The 23037-nt window shown below is 42.8% G+C and overlaps 1 protein-coding gene across 1 annotated transcript in view; it reads left to right on the top strand.

Moving 5' to 3' along the window:
* Positions 1 to 23037, top strand: part of PTPRM (protein tyrosine phosphatase receptor type M) — a 594672-nt gene that overhangs the window by 353810 nt on the left and 217825 nt on the right. The window contains 1 exon segment of the mRNA XM_007458456.1: positions 2213 to 2345. Within this exon segment, the coding sequence (XP_007458518.1) occupies positions 2213 to 2345 (133 nt within the window).

Here is a 23037-nt window from a genome sequence, read left to right as displayed (position 1 = left end):
AACCCAAGGATTGGTAGGGTCACGCCTCACTTCTCACAGAGCTTAGGAAAAAGGCTAAAGCACAACGTAACTAGTCGTTTAGGTAACAGAAGCAAACATGTGACCATTAACAGGACGCTCTTCTCTTATGGAGTGTTTACAATGTATAAGTTGAATCCTTGTAATTTTTTTAATTTAAATTTTTAAGCCGAATCCAGTTTTTCTAAATAATTTCTTCCCTGAGTGTTGTATTTACTGGAATAACTTAGTTACAAAAAGCTTAGAGAATCATTTATTTAGAAAACATATCTGGAGAACTTGCATTCTATCCCTAGTGAGGCAAATGGAATGGTCCCCAATGTGCCAGCATTTGGAAGAATAAAACCAATTAGATTTTATTTTTTTAAGTTAAGTTTTCAAATTGGATAAAAAAAAAAATCAGAACTGAAAACCATTGGACTTTTTGTCAGTTTTGTGAATTTGAAATATGTTATTTTTACATGAATGGCTTTTTTCACCTTTTATTCATCTTTTAAAACATACACGATGTATCTTTAAATTTTTCTTAGCAGTTTATTCAAAGTAACAATATCCTCCAAATCTACCACTTGGCTGTATGTTCCAGTGGCCTATTGTAGTGGTATACTTCAGACGTTATTATAATAAAAAACAGTAAATAGTTTCAAGGTTCATTTGGACAACTGTTTGAGGGATATTCTTTCAAACAAAATAGCAGAACATCCTCCTGAAGTGGTCAGAAATAAAAATGGCCTGTAAAGAGTCATTATATCCGGCAGGGTTTGTATTTAATAAGGTGTGATTTTTCACATCACCACTGCTCTCCTTGCAACCGTTGCTTTGATTGGAAAGTACACGTGGGGTGGAAACTCAGGTGATCGTGGCCCTCCGTCTCCTGCCTTATGTTTCTCCCCAGTCTCGACCAGCTCCGTCTGTCTGATGGCCACGGCCATGTTCAGGGTGCAGAGTCTCATATAAAATCTTAATATGAATAACTTTTGAAAGAAACATTTATATGTTCCAGTGGAAACAGATGGAAAGTTACAGCTTGACACCCTGCTTCTCTGCGATGACTCATCTTAGACTAAGCCCTGCCTGGAGTGCACAGGAGACAGCGATGGTTAACTTTTTCAAGAATCAGATGAAGCATGAATGCAAAGCCCAGTGGAAGAGTAGAAAGGGCTGGTACCATAGTCAGTGTTGATTTCACTTTTACCAACAAAAGCAAGAAGAAAATTCTAACATGAGAAATTTGGACATAAAATTCCTACTTTCCCAATGACCTGTCTCCCTAGGGAGGGGACGTGATGGCTCAGATGCCAAGGACTGTCGTGTTCTGATTAAAAAAGGAGAAGCCCTTCAAAAGTGGATTCTGTTTAGTGAATTGAACGTTTCAGTCCTAATATTTTTCATTCTGAACTCATTTAGCAGAGGAAATGGATATTTCATCAGACACAGATTTGACATGCCATCACATTATACTGTAAACAGGACAGATAGTGTTTTGAAAATGGGAAAGCAGGAGAGCTAAGACAGTGGCCACTGGAAGGCCCTGGTTATCTCATTTAAACAGATACGAAATGTGGGTGCCAGTAGTGTGATCATCGTCTGCTTCCCACTTTGTGAATAAATTGCTTAGAAGGAGTCTTTTGCCTACCAGATGTGACCTAGATTTAGATTTTCAAAGGCAGGGGGGAGAAAAATCTCTATTGTGTTAAAAAACAATTGCTAGTAAAATGCACAGTAAGTGAGCTTATCTCTCTTCTCCAGGTGTTTGGGCTAATATTGTTATGGAATTACTGCTTCATTTATGAAAAATAATTGGGGGAAATGTTCCAGCAAATCAACTTTGGATAAAGGCTGAGGATGTCTATTGTGTTGGTAGCAAGTTTCTAAAAGGCAGAAAGATCAGGGAGCCCATAGAGGTAATAAAAATATTTTAAAAACTGTGTTTGAGAAGAGTCTCTGATAAAAGGGTCAGGCGTGGGTGTGCTTTCCAACTTGTGTTGGGGTTTAGTGAAATAGGGAAGAGCAATGCGAACAATTACATTGCTTTCAGCGCCTGTGAAAGCCATTGAAAAAAAATCAAAGCCCATCTGTCTGCTATCTCTGATAAGTCTTATGACTCTGTTAAATGCAGCAAAGTTTTTAAAAGCTAACATTTTTATTCTCCCTTACCCACCGTGTCTTCTTTCTCGTTTCCTCTCCCCTTCAGGAGCTGCCACTCCAAAACCAGTCCCAGAACCCGAGAAACAAACAGACCACACAGTCAAGATCGCAGGAGTCATCGCTGGCATCTTGCTGTTCGTGATTATATTTCTTGGAGTCGTGTTGGTCATGAAGAAAAGGTGAGCTTCCGGCCGTTGCCACCCATATGCTTCTGGCCCGCTGTTTGCCAAGGGGCTTGTTGTGTGTGAAAATACTCAGTTACTCATTTGGCTTTGATGACCAAGATACATCTGTGGCTCTGGTTGTTCCTATTTTCCATCATAAAGCATTCAAGGTTATAGGACACAATTTAGAGTACATGGCTATGATTTTGTGTAAATATGCAGTTTCTCATGCCGGGTCAACATAGGGATCATGTGTCTTCCCACAAGTTGGTTGGTACATAAAACTTGGCAGAATCAGTAAAATCATTTATTCACCAGGAAATGTTTAGTATTTACTAGCAACAGACTAGGTCTTGAGGATATGAGAAAAAAGACTTTTCCTTCTCATTATATTGAAGATTATGGCGATGACAGAATTTACTGGGCCCATGTTATGTGCAGGCACCATGTTAATATCCCATGAGAAAGGGACTCTCAGAAAGCAGCTGGACAGCAACGCAGGGCCTGGACACATAAGGACAAGAACGGTAGCATGTTGGACGTTATAAGGTTGCCCTGTTTGGCCAGGGGTGGTCAGAGGAGGAGAAAAAACAGGTATGGCTATAATAAGCGATCTTCACCTCTAGTGCGTGACAAATAGGCAGTGTCTTTTGTCTTGTGGAAGTGAGTGAAAACCTGCTTAATATACAATGTTCAGTTTATATAGAAATGATCAACATAAAATATAGACAGCAAGAAGTGGAAAGATTGCCCCGTTTTTATGTAGTCTAAAAACAATTATAAACAACAGGGTCCTATGTCTAGCACAGGGAACTGTATTCGATATCCTGTGATAAACCATAATGGAAAAGAATATGAGAAAGAGTATGTATACATATGTATAATCGAATCACTGTGCTGTACACCTGAAACTAGCACAACATTGTACATCAACTAGACTTCAAGTTAAAGAAAAGATTTTTAAAAATTATGGAGTGTGAGTAAGGTTACGGAGGATAGGAGGTGAGGACAGAGGGGTCGGCAAAACCAGGTCTTGGAGGTCTCGTCTGGTCATCTAAGGAGCTGGACCTGGTCGTAAAATCCACTGGTGGCATTTAAGCAGGTAGTAATGTGACATGCTTTTGCTCTTAGAAAAATCACTCTGATGTTAGGGTTGAGGCCAGCAAGGAGAGAAGGAGGCTGGAGTTAGGAAGACCAGCAACTTCAGAAACATAAGGAGCTACGTTGTAGTAGCCGTTTGCAGGCCGATCTGAGGGAGATGGCGCAAAATAGAAAGAACCTCCTTGCTGCCGTGGCAGTTGGGGGTATCGCCACTCCCCAGATGTGGAATGTGTAGGAGGTGGGACGTGTGGGGCATGAAGACGGGGAGCTCAGCTCTGCACTTTTTAAGTTCACTCTTCCTGTAACGTGGAGTAGACATGACCACTGAGCAGTCAGATATGCTGGTGTGGGCCAGGAAGTGTACTTTCCACAGTCAGAGTCATCCATCCACATACGTCCGGCTGAAGCTGGGGCTGGGACGAGGGCACTTAGAGCTACTGTCGAGTCAGAAGGAGGTCAGGGATGGAGGTAAACCCTTGGGTCACAGCAATATTTAAGGGGGGAGTTCATATCCAAATGTGTATACATACATATACATCTTTCCTGGCTTCTTCCTTCGTTTTCTGGTAACAGGTCTAGTTAGACCTTAGGACAAACAGCTGCTCTGTCCCAGCTCATATGTGACTAATGGGTCCCCATCATTTCAGCTACTCCTCCCCACTTGTCATCCGTCCTCTATTCCTTTCTCTTTGCTCACACATCGTTTAATTTCTGTCCATTTTTAAAATCTTTTTTCCTGTGTTGAGAACTTTCACGATCTACTCTCTTAGCAACTTTCAAATATACAGCACTATAGTGTGGTGTATATATAGTGTTACTAGTATAGTGATATTAACTGTAGTCCCTGAGCTGTACATCCCATCCCCAGGACTGGCTTATCTTATAGCTGGGAGCTTCCTCCTGCTTTTTCATTTCTCATCTCTCTAGCTTTCTTTTCTTTACCCTTCTCTGCTTCTCTGGCCGTCAGTCTCTTTATTTCTTTCTCCCTTCACATCTCTGTCTTTTTTCTTCCTTCTTTTCCGTCATCTCTCATACACTTTTTCCTGGATGTGCTTTTTCTCTCCCCACCTTGGTGTTTATGTAGAAAGCTTAGCTGTAGTACCAGTGGTTGATACTTTTTTATTTTTTAATATGATCCAGTATAAATTGTAAGCAGCACTAGGCCCTTGTACGCCTGGATATTCAAACTAAACATTTTGGAGAGTTGATTTTTAGCTGTGGGAATGTGTTGGATTTTTGTGTCATCTGGCAAGTTCTCTGTGAGGAATAGCCTGAAACTACAAATCCAGTTGCCCTCGTGACCTTAGCTAAATGTTAATTCATCCTCCAAGGGTCTGTTTCTGCAGGATTAATTCATTATTGTACCTTGGACTCTCAGGCAGTCATGGAGGTTGTGTTATAAATTATGCATTTGAAGAAACTGCCCATGGTAACATATGGCCTTGATACAACTTTAGACTAAATTCCAATAACTCATATCAAATTTACATGATTATTTACTAGATAATAACCTTAAAAGGGTTATTTTCACAGCATGTGCCACTTGTGTATTTGCTTTTTCTGAAATATAGAATATGCTCCCTTGTAAGGCAAATTTTCCAATATACTATGCCTCTAAGTACAAAACTTATAAGATTTTGACCTGAACAGTCATGTGATCCAAACTGTCCTATTTAATAGAAATTCCAAAAACTTCTAATTGTTCAGGGTTTTCTCCCAAAATTTGAGTCTAAATTTTAAAAGTTGTATTTTTAAACAGAGCCGTTAAAATATGATAGTAATCATGAATAAGCGGCTGGAGAGTTACTGATACATAACAAGCTACAGTGTTTGATTAGCAACAAGGAGTTTAGATTTGGAATTCCTAGACCTGTGTTTTAACTAATTTTGTGATTCTGACTTTCTCTGGGCCTTAGTTCCTTCATCTTTAAGTTGAGCAAATTGCACTCCGCAATCTCTGAAGTCCCCCCAAACCCTCCGGTTTTCTGTTATGCGGCAGCCAGTGGTGACACGACTATGCAGTTGCTGTCCTGCAAGTGCAGTGGGGGACTCCTTACTCTATCTCATGCTGTAAGCATACACAGTTGCTTCTCCAAAGCTTGCTTTGTGCAGCAGATTCAGGTCTCCGTGTGTTGGCCGGTGAGGGGTTCATCTTTTAGCCACACGTTTCCCATTGTCACAGAGGAGGCACTCAGTTAAAAGGCGAGTAGTGGGGAGATGTAATGAGAGAATGAGGGTGGGCAGGAAAGAGCTGGCTTTCAGTTTAGTGCTAGTCGTGTTTGCTTGTTCGAGCCTGTGCTAATCAAACTTGCAGGCCCACTCCTACCCGGGCCAGACTCTGGGTCACCAATGCGAGCACATGCCATCGGTCATAAGGACATCCTGGGCCCAAGAGAAAGTGTGGGTGAAACAAATGCATCAGTACTTCTGGAAATACAACTGGAAGTCTGTCTTGCCGGGGAAAAGTCAGTAGTGACCGTCTGGGTGGGTCAGCATGCCAGGCCTAATGGGCCTGAGCTCTTTGGAGGAGGGACAGCAAATTTCACTGGGAGACATTGCCAGTTATTAGCTTAACTAAGATCATGTGGGCGTCTGAAGGCTCAGCCTTCTCTAAAAATTAGTTGCTGGAATAGAACCTGTAAAATCTGTTCAACTCATACTAACTCATGGAATCCTTGCACACCTAGGCCATAATGACTGAAAACTGAGATGACCTTCAGTTTTATTTGGCTATAATGTTTTACAAACCTATCACAAATTAGACTAGTTGTTACCTGTTTGTGAATATTAATACATTCAAGCCTTGCCTAGACTAATACAATACAAAACCTGCTTTTCCTTAAAACCTTTTACAAAACCTTTCCATGTATTTTTATCTTAATCTTTAAGAAAGCAATTTCTTATTACTTTCCCCTTCCCAGAAGTATGTGTTCTTCTGAGGGTGCAGTGTTTTGACGCAGCAAATGTTAAGAAAGGGTGTTGAGATGAATAGCTATGAAATAAAAGTTTCATGCAGAGTCACATGACAACACACTCTCAAAATTCATATAAAATAAGTTGAGTAGCAGATACTTAGTTTTTATCATTTTCATCCCTGTATGATTAAATTTATTTGTATAAATGAAAATGCCTGCATTTTCAACATTTTTCATAAGGAATAATTTATCTCAGTAACATGTTTGACAGAATTTAGTATACAAGCACCATCTATTTTACCCTGATTAATTATATTTACTATTGTTTCTAAAACTGCTATAGATCTTTTAGAAATTTGAGAACATTTGTATCAATTACAGTAATACTTCTGTCTCGGTCATTGTGGTAAACAGAAATTACAGAAGTTGTGACTAAATGGAAATCATTAAAGAGATACACATTCTTGCTCAAAATAGCAAATGTTAGTTATTCTACTCCATGAACACCTGTTATAGGTAAATGTGACTACTTTCATCCTCCAGCACCATACCTCTATCTCCTTCCCATAAAGCATTTTAACAGATGTACATTTTGCAAAAGCAGCCTATATCATTAAATATTTAGCACCTTTCTATTATATTTTAAAAACACTGGAACTACCAAGATAAAAAAGTTCAATAACATAGGAAGGGTATCTGAAAACCTGAAACAAAAAAGATAAGGGAAAAAGTCTGATGAAAGCCCTCTTTTCAAAGAGACGCCTACAGCATGTGAGTGGAAGTAAGTCGACATTAACTATAGTTCCCCCACTAGAGCTGTTGACACTTGACATAGGAAAATTTTTTCCACTGCAGTTAAGTGTGAGTTACATGTGAAAAATGCCTTAAGTCTGGATGCTTTATTCGAAGTCCTATTTCAAAATCATATTTTCTGAAAGTGCATTGAGAAAGTCACATCTAGACATGTCTTTTTGGTTATTTAGAATATGTGTACTTGATATGTAGTTGTGTAAATAGTAATCAGTTGCTGAGACTTTTCTACTCTAGCACATGCTTTTGGCATATGTGAAACAGGATACATGCGTTCACAAATAGGTCCGGAAATGCCCTCCTAATCAATCAATCAGCTAGTATCCTTCAGTTTCCTAGATGATAACTGAGTGGGCTCCTTGTTCAGCAGTAAATTAGATTGACCTTTTTAAGGGCTCTTCTAACCTGGACTTCATATGGTTACTCTAATAGCTGCCATATTCTGACTATTTCTGGACTCAATCTAATGGTTTATTTAACTGTGTTCTATTTGGGGCTCTTTGGGCCCTCTTTATAAAGAAGATTTTAAAAGGAAGGTGGGGAACACAGGCACCAGTTTTTTTAGTTTATAGGAGGAGGGTGTCAGAGAATGATACGGGCAGACAACAGGCTTTAGAATCTCACAGACCTGTGTTCACACCCCAGCTCCTACCTGGTGGCAGCATAGATTTAGGGAAGTCACTTAACCTCTCTGAACTCAGTCTGCAAATGTGAAATGTGACGATAATGATGATGATGATGATGATGATGTGTACGGGGGAAGTATGAAAATCAAGTATGGACATAGCTGGTGCTTGATAAATGATAGCCCAGAAGTTCAGAACGCTGTTCAAAGTCACGTGGGTATACGCGGCAGAGCCTGGGGTCAATCCAGGAGTGTCTGAGTGTTACCACCCCACTGGTCACAGCAGTAAAGCTCAGAGGTGCCTCTCACTCTGTAAGCCTCAGCTGCTCTTGGTAACCAGTAGCTGGAAACACCAAATAGTCGTCGGCTTATTGCTGTTTACTCTTGCTGGAAGTCTACAGATATTTCAAACTGCCAGCCTGTTTTAATCTCCTTTTTGAGCTATCATTGGAGAATAGCTAAATGAAAGCTTTTTCCTCTTCCTCCTTTACAGAAGCATTTTGTAAATCCTTTCGAATACGTGTGTTCCGTGGCATTCTTGGAGCCGGTGGTTTACTTCTGATAATTCTCAGCAGTGAGGATGCTGTGTCCTCGTCTGGTTTAGTGAGTGAGAGAACTTTGTTGAGTTTTATGGTAAGCCTTCAGCAAGCGAGCTTCTCTCCTTCCTCCTCAGAGACAAACCCTAGATTCAGGGGGCTGTGGAGTGGGCAGCGGCCCCTGGAGACAGAGGCTGACACGGGCTCTGCTGAGCTGTGTGACCCTGGCACGTGGCTGGCTTTCCGTCCCCCAGCTTCCCCAGTAAAATGCCCCGAAGGCATCATAATAGGACTTTCCCATGAGTGTTAGGAGATGGAAATGAGTGAGGACCATTACAGTGCTGGCCCCAATGAATATTAACTACCAGTACGCATGCTATGCTGCTTTGCCTGTGAGCTGTAGCTGAGGCGAGTCTCAGGTCCAATGCCCACCTTAAAGGCTTTGTTTCCACCCTCAGAGGCCAGCCGGGACCGGGAACTGATTCTCCTTTGGAGGGGGTCCGCCTCTCCCTGCGGAGTCCACGTGGAGAGCATGGGTCTTAGTTGTGAAGGTGGCTGGGAGCACAGCCGCCCGGAGGAGGACAGCTCACATTCCCCGCAGCCTGAAGCCAGGCCTGGGCAGAGATGCTAGAGCTGAAAGCACGAAGGACACGCTCTTGGGCCAAAGTGGCCCAGCTGTATTCCTTGTGCAGAGGCCCCTGCTCCATCTGAGGGTTTTACTCCCTACACAGAAGGAAGCCAAGTGCTGGGGCACTGATACCACCTCCCTCGCAGACTTCCCGCTAAGCCCCAAGTTCATCTGAGTAAGCATGGCCTTGGCACTCAGCGCAGATTCTTTGGGTACCCGAACCTGTCAGACCCAGACCCGGGCTGGGGCCAGTGGTCTGCCTCCCGGGTCAGAACAGAGGACAGCATCAGTCTTTCCCAGGTCCTTAAGAGCATCCTGCATCTATAGGGACTCCCCAAGCCTGCTGTAGCACCTCTCAAGAGGTGTGGACCCTCTTGCCATGTGACCAGACCTGAGCCTGCACACACTGAGCTGGGCTCTCTCCAGCCATCTCAGGGCGCAGCTGTCCTACTGATTCCTATTGGAATGACCTGTAACCTTCCAGTACAGCTCGTTTGTATCCTGTATCCTTTAGCACAGCTTATTAAAACGTGTTCTTTCACTGTATCATCCCTCTGAAGTTCAAGTCTAACGGTACCTATAAGGGGCTCAGAGGGGGTTACATATTTACCACGGAGATTGATTGTTCTCCGTGGTTGCTGTCCGCAGATGCTGTGCTGATGTCCCCAGCTCTGTCCCAGGCAGGCTGTTCATGTTGTAGAGGGTGTCTGTCTCATTCATGTTGACATGACCTCACGTTCTAGTTTGTAGGGCAGGAAATACCCAGAGCATGAAAACTGAGGATGTTTTACTTAATAGGATCCGATTGTTTAAAGCTGTCGTCTTGGTCAGTGAATCTGAGAATTCAAACTTAATATTATCACTCTTTCTAGTTTTGTATTAATGAGTAAAACAGTAATGAAAAATACTTAGACTATAGAAAATATATATATGTTAAAAAAAAAAAAAAAGTGGGCCAATATCTAACCTGACTTCTTTGGGCAAAATTCATGGTCCCTCTTCTAACATAAATCTACATTTCTTTTTAACAAGGAAAGGAGTTATATCTGGAATCTTTAACTTAGGTTCATTTATAGAAAGTTACATAAAATTAATTTTCAAAGAAGAGAAAGAGGAGCTACTGTGTTAGTAGAGGAATGCTATTTTCTTTTCTTTTCTTTTCTTTTTGGCATATCTCAGCATTGTAAGATGTGACGCCGTGTTAAATAATATATTGACTAATAGGAAAGGCATGTTTTTGCCCAGTGTCCTCACAGACTGTGCCTTTCAAAGGGCATAATGCTTCCCTGGAAGGAGTTTTTGTTCTTATTTTCACGTATACTGTTTTCCTCTTGGCACTGCTGTGGTGGAACTAAAGTAAAGCTATTTTTATGGGTTTTACAGGAACAAGTAAAAATTGACTCATTTATTAAATCCAACATCCTTCTATTTGTTTGTAAAGACAACACAAAACCAAAAATTGGCAAAAATGTAGCGCAGGTTATCCTATCTATGAATGGCCTATTTTCTCTCTCCTGCACACGCAGGCATGAACACAGCTTTCTAAAGTTAATTATGTTCCTGAGATGACTTGGAGCACCAGTAACCCGATAGCAGAATTCCAGGGTGGACCTGGGATGTGTTTCTTCCCTGACTCACCTCATCACAGCGCTCAGGCTGAACCTTCCATGCATTCAGCCTCCTGAATTATTCGGGTACCATCTGCCTCCTCTGTTAGATTCTAACATGTTACAGGCTGTGATGTGATCCTTTCTAATTATCTCTGACACCCCAGCACAGTCTTTGCGCCTAGTAGACATGGAGTATATTTAGTATTTAAAGACAAAAGGCACTCCTTTCATGCAAGCCCTTCAGTACCACCCTGGACTTTGAATCGCTTTGGCTTTTTATTATTAGTGATATATAAGTTTTATAATATAAGATGCTTTATTAATTTTTCTGTACTGTAGTTTTCTGGTGGGCAGATTCCCTCTTTTGAATAGTATGATTTTTAAAGGTCTGAATAACAATTATTTAAGTTTTTTATTTGATATATTAAAATCATTTAAATGAATAGGAATATATTTAAATTCAGATCTGGCTTAATTAAAAGAAAAATGGGCTCATATCTATCATTTACTTAAATTAGCATTTATTTCCAAACCACCTTTGAAACATTTTTTATAATAGTGTACTGCCTTGCATATTTTTCACAAGCAACATCAATCGAGATAGAAAGTATTATATTCAAAAGAAGAATAAGAGCCTTAGGATGAAGTTTTGTCTATACAATGAGCATCTAAATAAATTAAAATATCCAGTTTTTCAGGTCTTCATTTCAGTGGGTTCACAATAGAAATGCTCAGACTTGCGTCTTGGTAATTCATGTGGGTCTTCTCATCTCCAGCCCTTCAGCTGCTAATAGCGCTCCCACTGCATCCTTGCACAGCATTGTTCCTCCAAGTGTGCTTGATGAGAATTTATGGTAAACATTGGCTCACTGGCCTTATGTCAGAAGGGAAACATTAATAGAAACAAAATCAGGAAAAAGCCATTTCCTGAACAGCTTAATGTAAGTGTGGAGTTATCCGGAGCTATCAAAATGTCCTTCATCCTTTTCCCTGATTTATCTAAAAGCCTGGGTTGTGGGTTTGGAGTCAGAAGTCAGTTGTGGAAGAATTGGCCGCTCTGCAAAGCAAATTGCTGCCTAATTCCTAGGAATGGTTCTTACCTTTACTAAAAGGGAAGGAGGAAAATGTCAGAAATACATTAAGATGGTGGGAACAAAGTGGGACATAGCATTAACTGAAATTCTTCACTCGGTGGCGTTAACTGAAATTCTTCACTCAGTGGCTGTCATCTGGGAGTGGTATTGTCCCCTTAGGGGACACTGGGCATGCATGAGGGTGTCTGCACGGAGAATGGCTTAATTGTATACATCTGTCAGCTGTGTAGTTTCATAGTTACAATTGTCAAGGTTTTTCTTTTATAATTTATCCAGGTAGGGTTGACTCAGAGTTCTGGTCTTAAAGTCACAGGAGGTCTAGATTAAGGTCTCAGTCAGAACTGCCTACAAGGAGGCCCAGGAGGGCTGACCCAGGGGGTCCTGGTGAAGAGCGTGTCTGGAGAAGGTTGGGATGCTCAGGCCCATTAGGTGTGCCACTATGTCACAGATATTACTGTCCCCTCCCACCCCTGGGGAAGTGAGAAATCTTGATTTCTTTTGTTAAATATTCTAAAATTTTTTAACACTGGCAACTAACCATTTTTTAATGCTTTGTTGGCCAGATAAAATGGGCATCCAGTTGCCATTTGGTGATTCCTAATTCTATTTTAAGATAAACCAAGCAGGAGACATGAAAATAACCCCATTTTAAAATTCACGTACACGTTTCTGGCTATAGATGATGCTTATGCCAGAAAAAGACAATAGACTGTTCCCTTGCCCACGTCTTCAGTACCTGAGATGCCCTCAAACCGATGAATAAATGGTTCCTACTTGGAAATACACGAAATTTAAGCTTCATTTATGTTGTCTGTGATGCCGACAGGTGGTTTGGATTGTGTGCCTCCAGTTTATGACAAGAGCCCATCCCATCTTTCCGCACTCAGAATTGCTGTCGACTTCTATATCGCTCTGTAATCCAGGTCGGGAAGCTTTGGAATCTAGAGGAGCCTCAGACTGTAACATCTGTTAGAGCGCTTTCACTCAGAAGATTAACATTAAATTTATTAAATTCTATTTCTATTCTAATCATCTTCCTGGTCTTTCAAAACAGTTTCCCTAGCATGAGAGAGCCCTAGGCTGCCCCTGAAGTTGAATCCGGCCTCTGTACCCAACACCGAATTAAATCTTGGAGACAGAGTTTTGGCTGAAGTAGAAAAGAAAAGCTTTATTGCTTTGCCAGGCAAAGGGGGCCACAGCGGGCTAGTGCCCTCAAAACTGTGTGTCCCAGCTTGGAGGGGGTAGTGAGGAGTTTTATAGTAATGGTTCAAAGAGGGCATGGTCAGCTCGTGGACATGCTCCTGATTGGTTAGTGGGGAGATAGGAGTCAGCATCATCAACCTTCTGGTTCCAACCGGTCTGGGGTCTAGTGCTTGTGGACAGTACACCGGTAACTTCTCCCACCTGGTGGGGGTTTCAGTATCTGCAAAACAGCTCAGAGATATTGTGCATCCCTTGCTGGAACCAGGACCCTGCCCCAAGGCTGCACTACTGTTTCCTGACTGCTCCTCCCTTGTCGCTGCATCTCCTCCCTTCCCTCATTAGCACCTGTTTGAACTGCCCCTTGGAACTCAAGGAAGGTCATGGGGGCTGAATAAAGCCCATTTCCTATCATCAAGAAATGGGGGACACAGAAAGGCTTTTGTGCCCAGGAGCTCCGCAGGGTCCTGTTCGGTTTCACCCCTGACCATGTCTATCATGGTGGATGGGGTCTCGGGGGGGAAGCCAGGCCCTCCTTCCTAAGGCGGCCTCCTGATGGACTGTGCCCAGCTGACCAAGTCAGAGCCCGGGGGGCTATGGGTTCTCCCGCTGCATAGCCCAGCCGAGGTAAGAGAGCCAGATAGCCTGGGGATCCTGTGAGAACAGGCTCCCCGCTAGCACCATGGCTGCTGATTTCGTTATGCTGAGTTTGAGAAGCAGTAGGACTTATGTATCTGCCATCATCTGAGAATAAAACGGTAGTGTATTTCCCTGTATACCCTTTACCTCCCACCACAATACACATACATCTTTACGGCCTGTCTTTAAGAAGGAGAATCCAAATTTAAATAATCTCTGGTGCCCTGAAGTTTTGGAGCTGCGCCAGTGTCCAATCCAAGACCCCACTTGGTCTTGACATCAGACTGCAGTTATGAGACTCTTCTGCTGCCTTTGGCTGCAGCGAATCCTGGAGCCTTCACAGCACATCCAGAGACCTGACCCCGCAGCCCCGCCCCCTCTGCTCAGCGGGCATCTAGCACTTTCCAAGGAGCCCCCGGGAGCCTCAGAGCCACTCCACGGCCGTGCCACACTCGCTCTGGGGCCAGGAACACCCACTTGCATTCCCTGGCAGGAAATTGCTCAATGCCTGAGCTCTACGGCCTTCACTTCCAGAGCAATTTAATTTCCTACTGCCCTAATTGCTGTGCTGGTGCCTGGACTTAAATGGCCCATCCATTTGGATCTCCAAACAGCCTCTGACTCACCCAGAAACTCCTCCCTAAGTTCTAAAATGGCTATTTTTTTAACCTGGAACTTTGGGGTGCCAGCCTGATTCTGTAAACCTTGCATAACTCTAGATCAAGTCTGGTTTATTGAACGCCCCTCACATGGTGACATGCCCATCATTGTGTCAGCGTGAGGTCCAGGCTCTGTCTGTCTCCCCATCCTGAGCCCCTGCCATCCACGGCTGATACCCAGGTTGGTAGTGATAAGTCTCCAGGGAAGCCTTCCAAGCACAGAGCTGCTGACAGTATTTTAATGAAGGAAAGCAACATAAATAAATGGTTCATTCTTATTCTGCGTACATTTTTACTTTTATGATCTACACTGATGTAAAGAACAACAATGACAACAAAATTTAACTGAAGTTGTAAGTCGCAGAGTTAGAATGATGATTCACTATATGAACAGAGAAACCGACTCTAGGAAGAATGTGGTTGATTAATGAGCTTTGTTAACAAGTTCACAGTTTCAAAGGTCAAAATTATAGATCTGATGACGTACAGCACAACACTCTTCACTGATGTTCAGGTCCTTTTCCTAAGCGTCAGAGGGCATCACCAACAATTATTTTAATACCATGTGTTCTATGACTTATAAAGTTTTGGATTCTTAAAATATCTTTTAATTACTATCCTGACTAGTGCATTAGCCTCAGCGTTTTTTGGTTTAAACTTAGGGCACTCAGCAATCATTTCCCTTTCACTGTGACACTGCTAATTTTAATGGTAGTATGTGAAGAACCTACAACAATTAAGCTGGAGCTCTGAACAAATAACAAATCTTGTTAAGCTAAGGAAAAGGAAATAGCCATAATGACAGATCCATAAGCTAAGAGAGAAACTAAGTTGGTTATAGAAAGACAAATTAAAGTAGATTTTTGGATTCTAAGTTATTGTTGATTATGATAGCTTGAGGGGCTCCCTGGAAGAGAATGGATTAGCCCACAAGTCTCTCCCAAGTTAATTTCGTGATTTGGCAAAACACAACCTGTGAAATTTATTTCTCTGGCCACATGCAATCCCTTTTTAAATATGCATGAAATGAGAAGCATACTGAGCCGGGAGCCAGAGATGCAGCCCTACTGTTTTTATTGACAAAAATGTCTTTCTACCTATATACCACAAAGAATTGAAAGCAGGGACTTGAACAGATGTTTATACACCCACATTCATAGCAGCATTACTCACAATAACCAAAAGGTGGAAACAATCCAAATGTCCATCGACAGACGAATGGACAAACAAAATCTGGTGTGTCCATACAATGGAATAGTATTCGGCCTTAAAAAAGGAAGGACCTTCTGGCATCTGCTACAGCATGGATAAACCTTGAGGCCATTATGCTAAGTGAAGTAAGCCAGACACAAAATCACAAGTATTATATCATTCTACTTATGTGAGGTACTTAGGGTAGTCAAATTCACAGATACAGAAGTAAAATAATGGTGAGCAGGAACTGGGGAGAGGAAAGAATGAGGATAGTGTGTAATGGGTGCAAGTGTTTCAGTTTAGGAAGATGAAAAAGTTCTAGAAATGGATGGTGGTGACGGTTGCCCACAATGTGAATGTACTTGTTGATGAAAATTTAATTAACTATCAAGTTAAGAAGAAAAAAGGGAATTTTATTCGAGCCAAACTGAGGATTATAACCTGGGAAGCAGATTCTCAGAAAGCTCTGAGAACTGTTCCACCTGTTAGAAGTCAAAGGCGCAGAGTCATATACATTTTTGAGACAAAGGATTGTCCATCAAAGTGACATACTGATATTTGACATAGAGTTCACCAAGGATACGTAGTCCAGGTAGGCACACGCAAAGTGAGCAGCAAGTCGCCGTGACCCCCTACGGAGCTGGGAAAGCACACAATTCTTTTAAGTTACATTTGCTACCGTCAGAAGAAAGAAAAAAACATTGATATTTACTGTTGAGCAGGTCTTCCCATCTTTGAGGAGCTCTGATTAATGTGTATGACAGATGCACATTGCACATCAGGGAGGGAGAAGGCGCAAACAAACACAGAGAGAGAATTTTATGTTTAATTTTTTTCTTGTCTTGCCTTAAAATATAAATTTTATTTCATCATACTTAATGCCACTGAGCTCTACACTTAAACTCACCATTCTAACCAGCAGTCAGCCCCAGAGCATTAGGCCAGCCTTGGTACGGGGGGGGCCGGGTGTATGATGGAGCGTCTGCCTTTTGAACTCTCAGGCCTGGGCTGCTGGGAGGGTTGCTTTGCCGAGCTCACAGCAGGAGAGAACTGATGCAATTGTGCGTGTTTACCTGGGGTTAGGAAAGCCCCAGAAAGACATCCAGCCACATTCAGAGCACGCAGCCTGGAGTATTCCTGCATCGTTACTGACAACGGTGAAAGCAAGGAAGCCAAATTGCCTCCAAAAAGCACCTCCTGAATTGTCACCTTAATACCCCCCCAAAGCCAAGCAGGATGGCCATCAACCTGGAACCAGCCGGAACACATGTGCCCAGATTCCTGGGGAGGCACAGAGTATTTCAGTCAAAAGTGAAGAAAACAAGGTGCCCTGTGCCTTATTTTAAGCCACCAGAGAGTGGAATGTGGGTAGTGCTGGCGGAGGCTCTCAACAGCTGTCAGTTTTTTATTTTCTTTACTAGTAACAGCGACTCTGCACAGATCACCTACAAGCGGAATATGAGTGTGTCTAGCATTCTAGAAGCTCACAGCACTTCAGATCCAATCCACATCACTCCCTAGTGCAGGCCGCAGAATTTGTGCACTTTCAGCCTTACGGCTTTGATTAAAAAACAGAAAACAAAGAGAAAATAAATCCCCTACGTGCTGCCTAGAATGTAGGGCTGGGGCTCCTCTCATTCCATCGGTGGGTCCTGAGTCGGTCTCTGGTTTGCCTGTTTCTAAGCAGACATGCTGTCTCTGAGTTGACTGGAAGCCCTCTGAGGGCAGGATCGCTGAGTGAGTGAATAGACAGCAGGTCCTACCAACATGACCCCTGGGCACTCTTCCCACCGCGTGGCCCCCTGCCGGCTCCTCACAGAGGCGTAGCTGACTCCAGACTACCTGCTTCAAGTCATGACCAGGCAAGGAACAAGTCCTGTTCTTGCACTCCTCTTCCTGCAAAACCCTGTCCCTGAACTGCAGCCTCCTTTGTGTGACTGGAGTCACGTGAAGACAACGGTACCCCTAGAATGGAATTCTGCGTGACTACCCTACCTTGAGGCACCACATTTTTGTATATATTATGTATGTCATCTGTAGGGAACTTCTTACAGGGCCCATCCTTCCTCCAAACAAGTTTATTGACCCAGTGAGATGATAATGACCCAAAAAAGGATACAAGGGGCTTCCCTGGTGGCGCAGTGGATGTGAGTCCGCCTGCCGATGCAGGGGACACGGGTTCGTGCCCCAGTCCGGGAAGATCCCACATGCCGCGGAGCAGCTGGGCCCGTGAGCCATGGCCGCTGAGCCTGCGCGGCCGGAGCCTGTGCTCCGCAACAGGAGAGGCCACAACAGTGAGAGGCCCGCGTACCGCAAAACAAAACAAAACAAACAAACAAAAAAAAGAATACAAGCAAGATTTACCTCGAGAAAACATCCACAAGTGAACATGAGTTGGCTTTTCTCAATAGTCATTCCATCTGTGTTAGTTGTTACTTATTTAATAGTGATGGTGATGATGATGTTGATAGCCAATAAAAATTCAGCATCTGCTTCAGACTAGGCACTATTACAAGTTTTTATGAGTGTTATCACAGTTAGGCCTTGTAGCAACACAGAGACAAGTAAATTGTTTAAAGTCACACAGACCGTAAGCGACAGAAGCAGAGGTAAAGCCACGCCACCTGTCTCCAGAGCTCCGTTCTGAGCTGTTCTGGCTCTTTAGTTGAAATGAAACAGACATAGAAAAAAGACGGACACAATACCTACCCGTGGAAAAGAAGCCACAAGAAAGTCCCATGACCTATATTGTAACCAGCATTCCCATATTTCTCATCTCAGTCATTTGGTGAGAGAAGAAAACTGTGCCCCGTGTGAGAGAGGAGCCCTGCAGGGCCAGGTGGACAGGCTCGGAGCTGCCCCTGGAACCCAGCTCTGCCGCTGACGCTCAGGAAACAGAGAGGAGACCTGGGTGACTCAGGCTCTTTTCGAAGCCTTTGACAAACCGAGCATCTCAGTAGGCTTGAAATAGGCCACAAAAAATGGCCACGTTCATGCCTAAATAATGTTCAAGCATCACGGTCCACACACTGTAAAAATCCACGTTGGTTCTGCAGCTCCGTCACCCAAATGCAGCGAATACTTGGCTTGGGAATCCTGCCACTGCCCCCACTTCTGGCACGTGTAGTATTCGGCCCATGAGTCCACACGAAGCCTGTCATTGCCGTGTGTGTGCATCACCCCGAGGGCCAGGCCCAGCTCCTCGGCGCTGCCCTCATCAGCTGGGCTCACCTTTCCGATGTCGCAGTCCGTCATTTAGATCCTGTTTCCAACCCACAGGAAAGACTGGACCTTGACACTCCAGCTGTGCTCTCGTTTCTCATATCCTCACTTGTTAGATCCTCAGAGGTGCCGCAAGGCCGCCGGGCTGTGGGGGAACAGGGTCCAGCCCTGCGTTTCAGCACTGCCCGGCCTCTCCTGAGGACGCGTCGCTGGCTGGTGCTGGTGGAGGCGTCTGGGGTTCAAAGGCAAGGAGTCTAGTGTCCTGAGTGAAGAAATTCCATGCAGCGTGAGGTGTGAACCTTAGCCAGCCAGGTACAGGCCCTCCAAGTGGGCTTGTGAATCCTCCCTTCAGAAACAGGCAGGGGTGGCCTGTGGTCCTGATGTGTGGAAAGTTGGGTAAGATGAATGTGATAGAGCAGCTCTTATTTTTTGGTCTCTGCTGACATAGCGTAGCATCAGATGCTGAGACAAATATTACCTTCCGATGATGTAGGGAGATGGGATGGTAAGACTTTAACATCTTACCATTTTGGCTGGCAGCGGGGCTCTAAAATGATTTTCATACCAGCTTTCCGCGCTTGCTTGCTTTCTTATTCCCAGTTGTAGTTCCCATTCGTATTCTCTTCTGCTAGGCAGAGAGCCATCCAGCCTCCCAGCTCTGGACAGCCCTGAGGATGTTTCTAGCACTCAGCTAAAAGCATTTACTGACGTCTATATCTATTTCAACATTATTTTACAGTATTAATTTTAATCTGAAAGGTATTTCCTGAGAGCTATTACATATTTTAAATGAATTTAACCGGGACATATTTTCATTTTTGATCACGTCTAATCTGATTTTGATGCCAAACTGTTTGGTTTTCACATTAAACCTGGCAGCCCCAGACCACTTCATAGCCGAACTGAAGTAATAGGAAACTTATGGCAAGGTCTTTATAACATCTTTTGTAGCATCATAAATATCTTAAATTAAACTTAGCAAAAATAAACGCTTAAACTACAGTTAGTGCCTGCGGTACTCTTGGTTTTAATTTTTTTTCCTCCCGCTCGCTAACAGATTTGCTAAATTTGGTAATTTGCAGATTGTTTCTTCTATATTAGTGAGAAAAATAAGTTAGTTCCATATTCATTTTTCTTAAAATAACTATTTTCTCAAGTTCCCTGTATAAGAATCAGCACTCAATTATTTGTGTTAATGGAGGAGAGAAAAGATTCAGATAAAACAGTGGATAATCACACATTGTTTACATAGGGGAAAAGTGCTGAATTTTGTGAAACAAAGCTGACTTATGGACCGTTCACCCCTCTCTTACTAACTTGCATGGAACAGGATTTAACCAGTGCAAATCTACATAATGACAAATTTCATTGCCCTGGAATTCCCCTCAGCAGGGCCTTCCAGTTGTGTGCCCGACCTCACGATAGCACAGACGCCCTGTCGCCATAGGTAGGTTGTAAACAGGAACCTTTGTTCACCCGTGATCCAGATTCATCTAGTATCACACAAGTAAGCCCTACCGGACTCAGTGGAGGAAGTTAAATAAAACACATCGCGTTCCTGTCTGACTTTGGAATTAAACTTCTCTATAAACATCCTATCAACACCCTTAGAGCAAGCTTCCTTAAAGAAATATTGTGAGTGTGTGGAAGGAAGATGCAGACTGAAAAGGATAAAGGTCGCCGACATATCACAGTGAGAAACGCCAAGACCATGGTCAAGAGTCCTATCCTCCCCTACCTCTCCGTGTTCATTATTTTCTTTTCCTTCCCCCAGAAAAGTTAACTGAGAAAGGCCTATTGCAGTGTATGACAGATAGACATTAGCAGTGGCTGCCCCAAAAGTCACACCTCCAAAAATATCATGTTGACAAAGGCAAGTATTGCTTATCAAATTAATGAGACAAAAACTTTTTGTTTGTTTTTCCAGGGCATGAGGGAAGAGGGAAAGTCATAGATTTAAATGGATTTCTTTAAAACTACCCCTCCCTACTGCTTAGTGCATTCTCTGAACACTTCATAAAGCATCCTCCATGCAACTTTTCCAGATAGTAGTGCTTTAGACACAGAAACAACATTCTCAATGACAAAGAAGAAAAAAAGCATACCTCACTCATTGATAGCCATCATGAGATTCTTCCAATTCATAGGATTGGTAAGAATCTCGCCCAAGGCAGGAATTCAGTGTGGTGTATGTATGTACTTTTATTCAGTCTAGAGGAATCACAGGGACTGATTACAAATTTTTTTTTTTCTGCAAAGCATATATATTCATATAGGCTGAATGGATGCTAATTCCCTGAAATGTGATTTTCCTTTTAATGCTGGGTACGTTTTTGTTTTCTGTAAGTACTTATTCCTGACACAACAGTGTAAGTAATTTGAAAACATGATTTAGTATGCAGGGATTCACTTTCCACTTCTATCATTTGGAATGCGTTTAATGCACGAGATTGTTCAAACTAAATGATGCATAGAATTTCAAGAGCTGCAAGGAGCCTTGGAGTTCATCTCTTCCTAACCTCTCATTTTATAGATGAAACAGACAGAAGCCCAGATAAGCTAAATGCTTTGGTGGTGGTGTTGGGGGGTAGAGGAGGGGACCCACAGCTGTGAAGCCCAATGTGCAGCTTCTGCACGGATTGCTTTAATGTGACTTTTCTGGTGACTGCTTAGCTGAGTGATGTCAGCCGAGCTGATTTCGGGACGTGTCACTGACAATGCAAGGGCCAAACGATTAATTTGAGAACGTCTGTATTTTTTCTAGTGCAGCTAGGTGAGCTCCACTAAGCAAGAAGTCTTAATCTGTGACAGGCCCCAGACGTGGGGACAAAGTGCCCGGCCCGGAACAGGCCGGATGTGATTGATCACCATGCCAGCCACACAATTACAGTCATCACAGTCTTTGCTCCCTCAAACTACCAAGCAGTAAATTTTTATATGAGCTGAGCACTTGTTGTTATTAAAGCTTCATTTTACTGTTTTCTGTATGCAACATTTAGCATTAAATTCACTCAAGAAAAAAAAAGCTCTCAGAATTATATATAGGCAGTCTTAGGCCTATAGCTACTTTATTTAGGGCCTTTAAAAGTAATATTCAAAGATATGCCTACCTTTCTGTTTGTTATTAGAAATAAAAGTTTAGACTCATGGCCTTGGCTAGGAGGAGAAACTCATTAAAGGAGCAAAACACAGGAAGATTCCTGAAGGATCAATCTCTGGACCAGTCCAGGCATCATTACAGTCACTGGAGCAGAAGGTCTTTTCTTTCCCTCCCTCCTGGTGGCCAACACAAAGGTCCAGGCTTCTGCTGCTTGTGAAGTGACAAGTACATTTAAAGATGGTGTGGAGTGACCACCGATTGTCAAAACGAGTCCAGAATGAAACCATTCATCCCTATTCACTTCTGAGTTGCATAATTTGCAGATGTCCTGCAGCAAAAATAAATTAGCTCTAAATTTTCTATTGAGCAGAGCCTTCCGACAGGGTGTCTTATGAATATTCTTCAGTCTGTTTGCTGAGGGGGAAGAGAGGCTCAGAAGATCCCCAGGCTACAAGAGTGGCAAGAAACTCATACTCCCAAGAAAAGATGCTACGTTAAAATTAAATACCTGGATAATTAATGGAAAGCACAAAAATCATGCGTTGTAGACTTAAGTAAACTTTTCTTGCTAAAAACTTTTTTAAGTTCCAGTATTGACTGTCTGAGGGAGGCTTATAGTAAAAGTTACGCTTCTTGCATCCAGAATGTGCAGGAAGTCTGCAGCTATAGATGTCTCTGTGGCAAATGGGCCGCATGGTGTCGCCACCGCAGCCCGTAATTTATGTTGCTTAGGGACTGTAGTTTTCTAACAGATTGAACTGTTAGTTTTCAGGAGGATTTAATGAGATATTGGACCAAATGCCACTGGTCTGCCATGGATGCGGGATTGTGGGAAACGAGGAAATGTTGCTTTGTAAACAGCTTGGACCTCTGTGAGGGGAAGCAGGCTGGGGCCTTGGTGAGAGAGAACCACGGCAGGAGAAAACATGGCAGGTTTCAAGTCCTGTGTTTGCATCTCTGTCCTGTGCTCATTTAGAACAGGAGGTTGTGTCTAGCTTGGGACCCTGTTGACTGCCCAGAAAAAATGGTCCATATCTGGAGGTAGGCAATAAGGGGCTGAGGTTCTTCTTTGTCGTTGTTGTTGTTATCTGCATGTTCGTCGTCTGCATGGCCTTATAATTCCCCCAGATATGCTTGTGCTGTATTTCCATTTTCAATAATATTATCAGATAATTGGCATCAAGACTGAACTGAAAGATTTTTTGCCAAGAAAACAGTCTCTTCAGAATGAAATTCTTACACATCATTTTGAGAGCCTTCACAATTAGACTCTTCCCCTAACATTTTAGGACTATTTCTTTCTTTCCTTCTTTTTTTTTTTTTTTTTTTTAATGCCCATGGTCAGGACAAGGGGTCTTTTCCCAAAAAAAAAAA

The sequence above is a fragment of the Lipotes vexillifer genome, unplaced genomic scaffold, assembly GCF_000442215.2.
Source record: "Lipotes vexillifer unplaced genomic scaffold, Lipotes_vexillifer_v1.1 scaffold447, whole genome shotgun sequence".
Classification (NCBI taxonomy): domain Eukaryota; kingdom Metazoa; phylum Chordata; class Mammalia; order Artiodactyla; family Lipotidae; genus Lipotes; species Lipotes vexillifer.
This window is presented reverse-complemented; position numbering and strand designations above follow the sequence as displayed.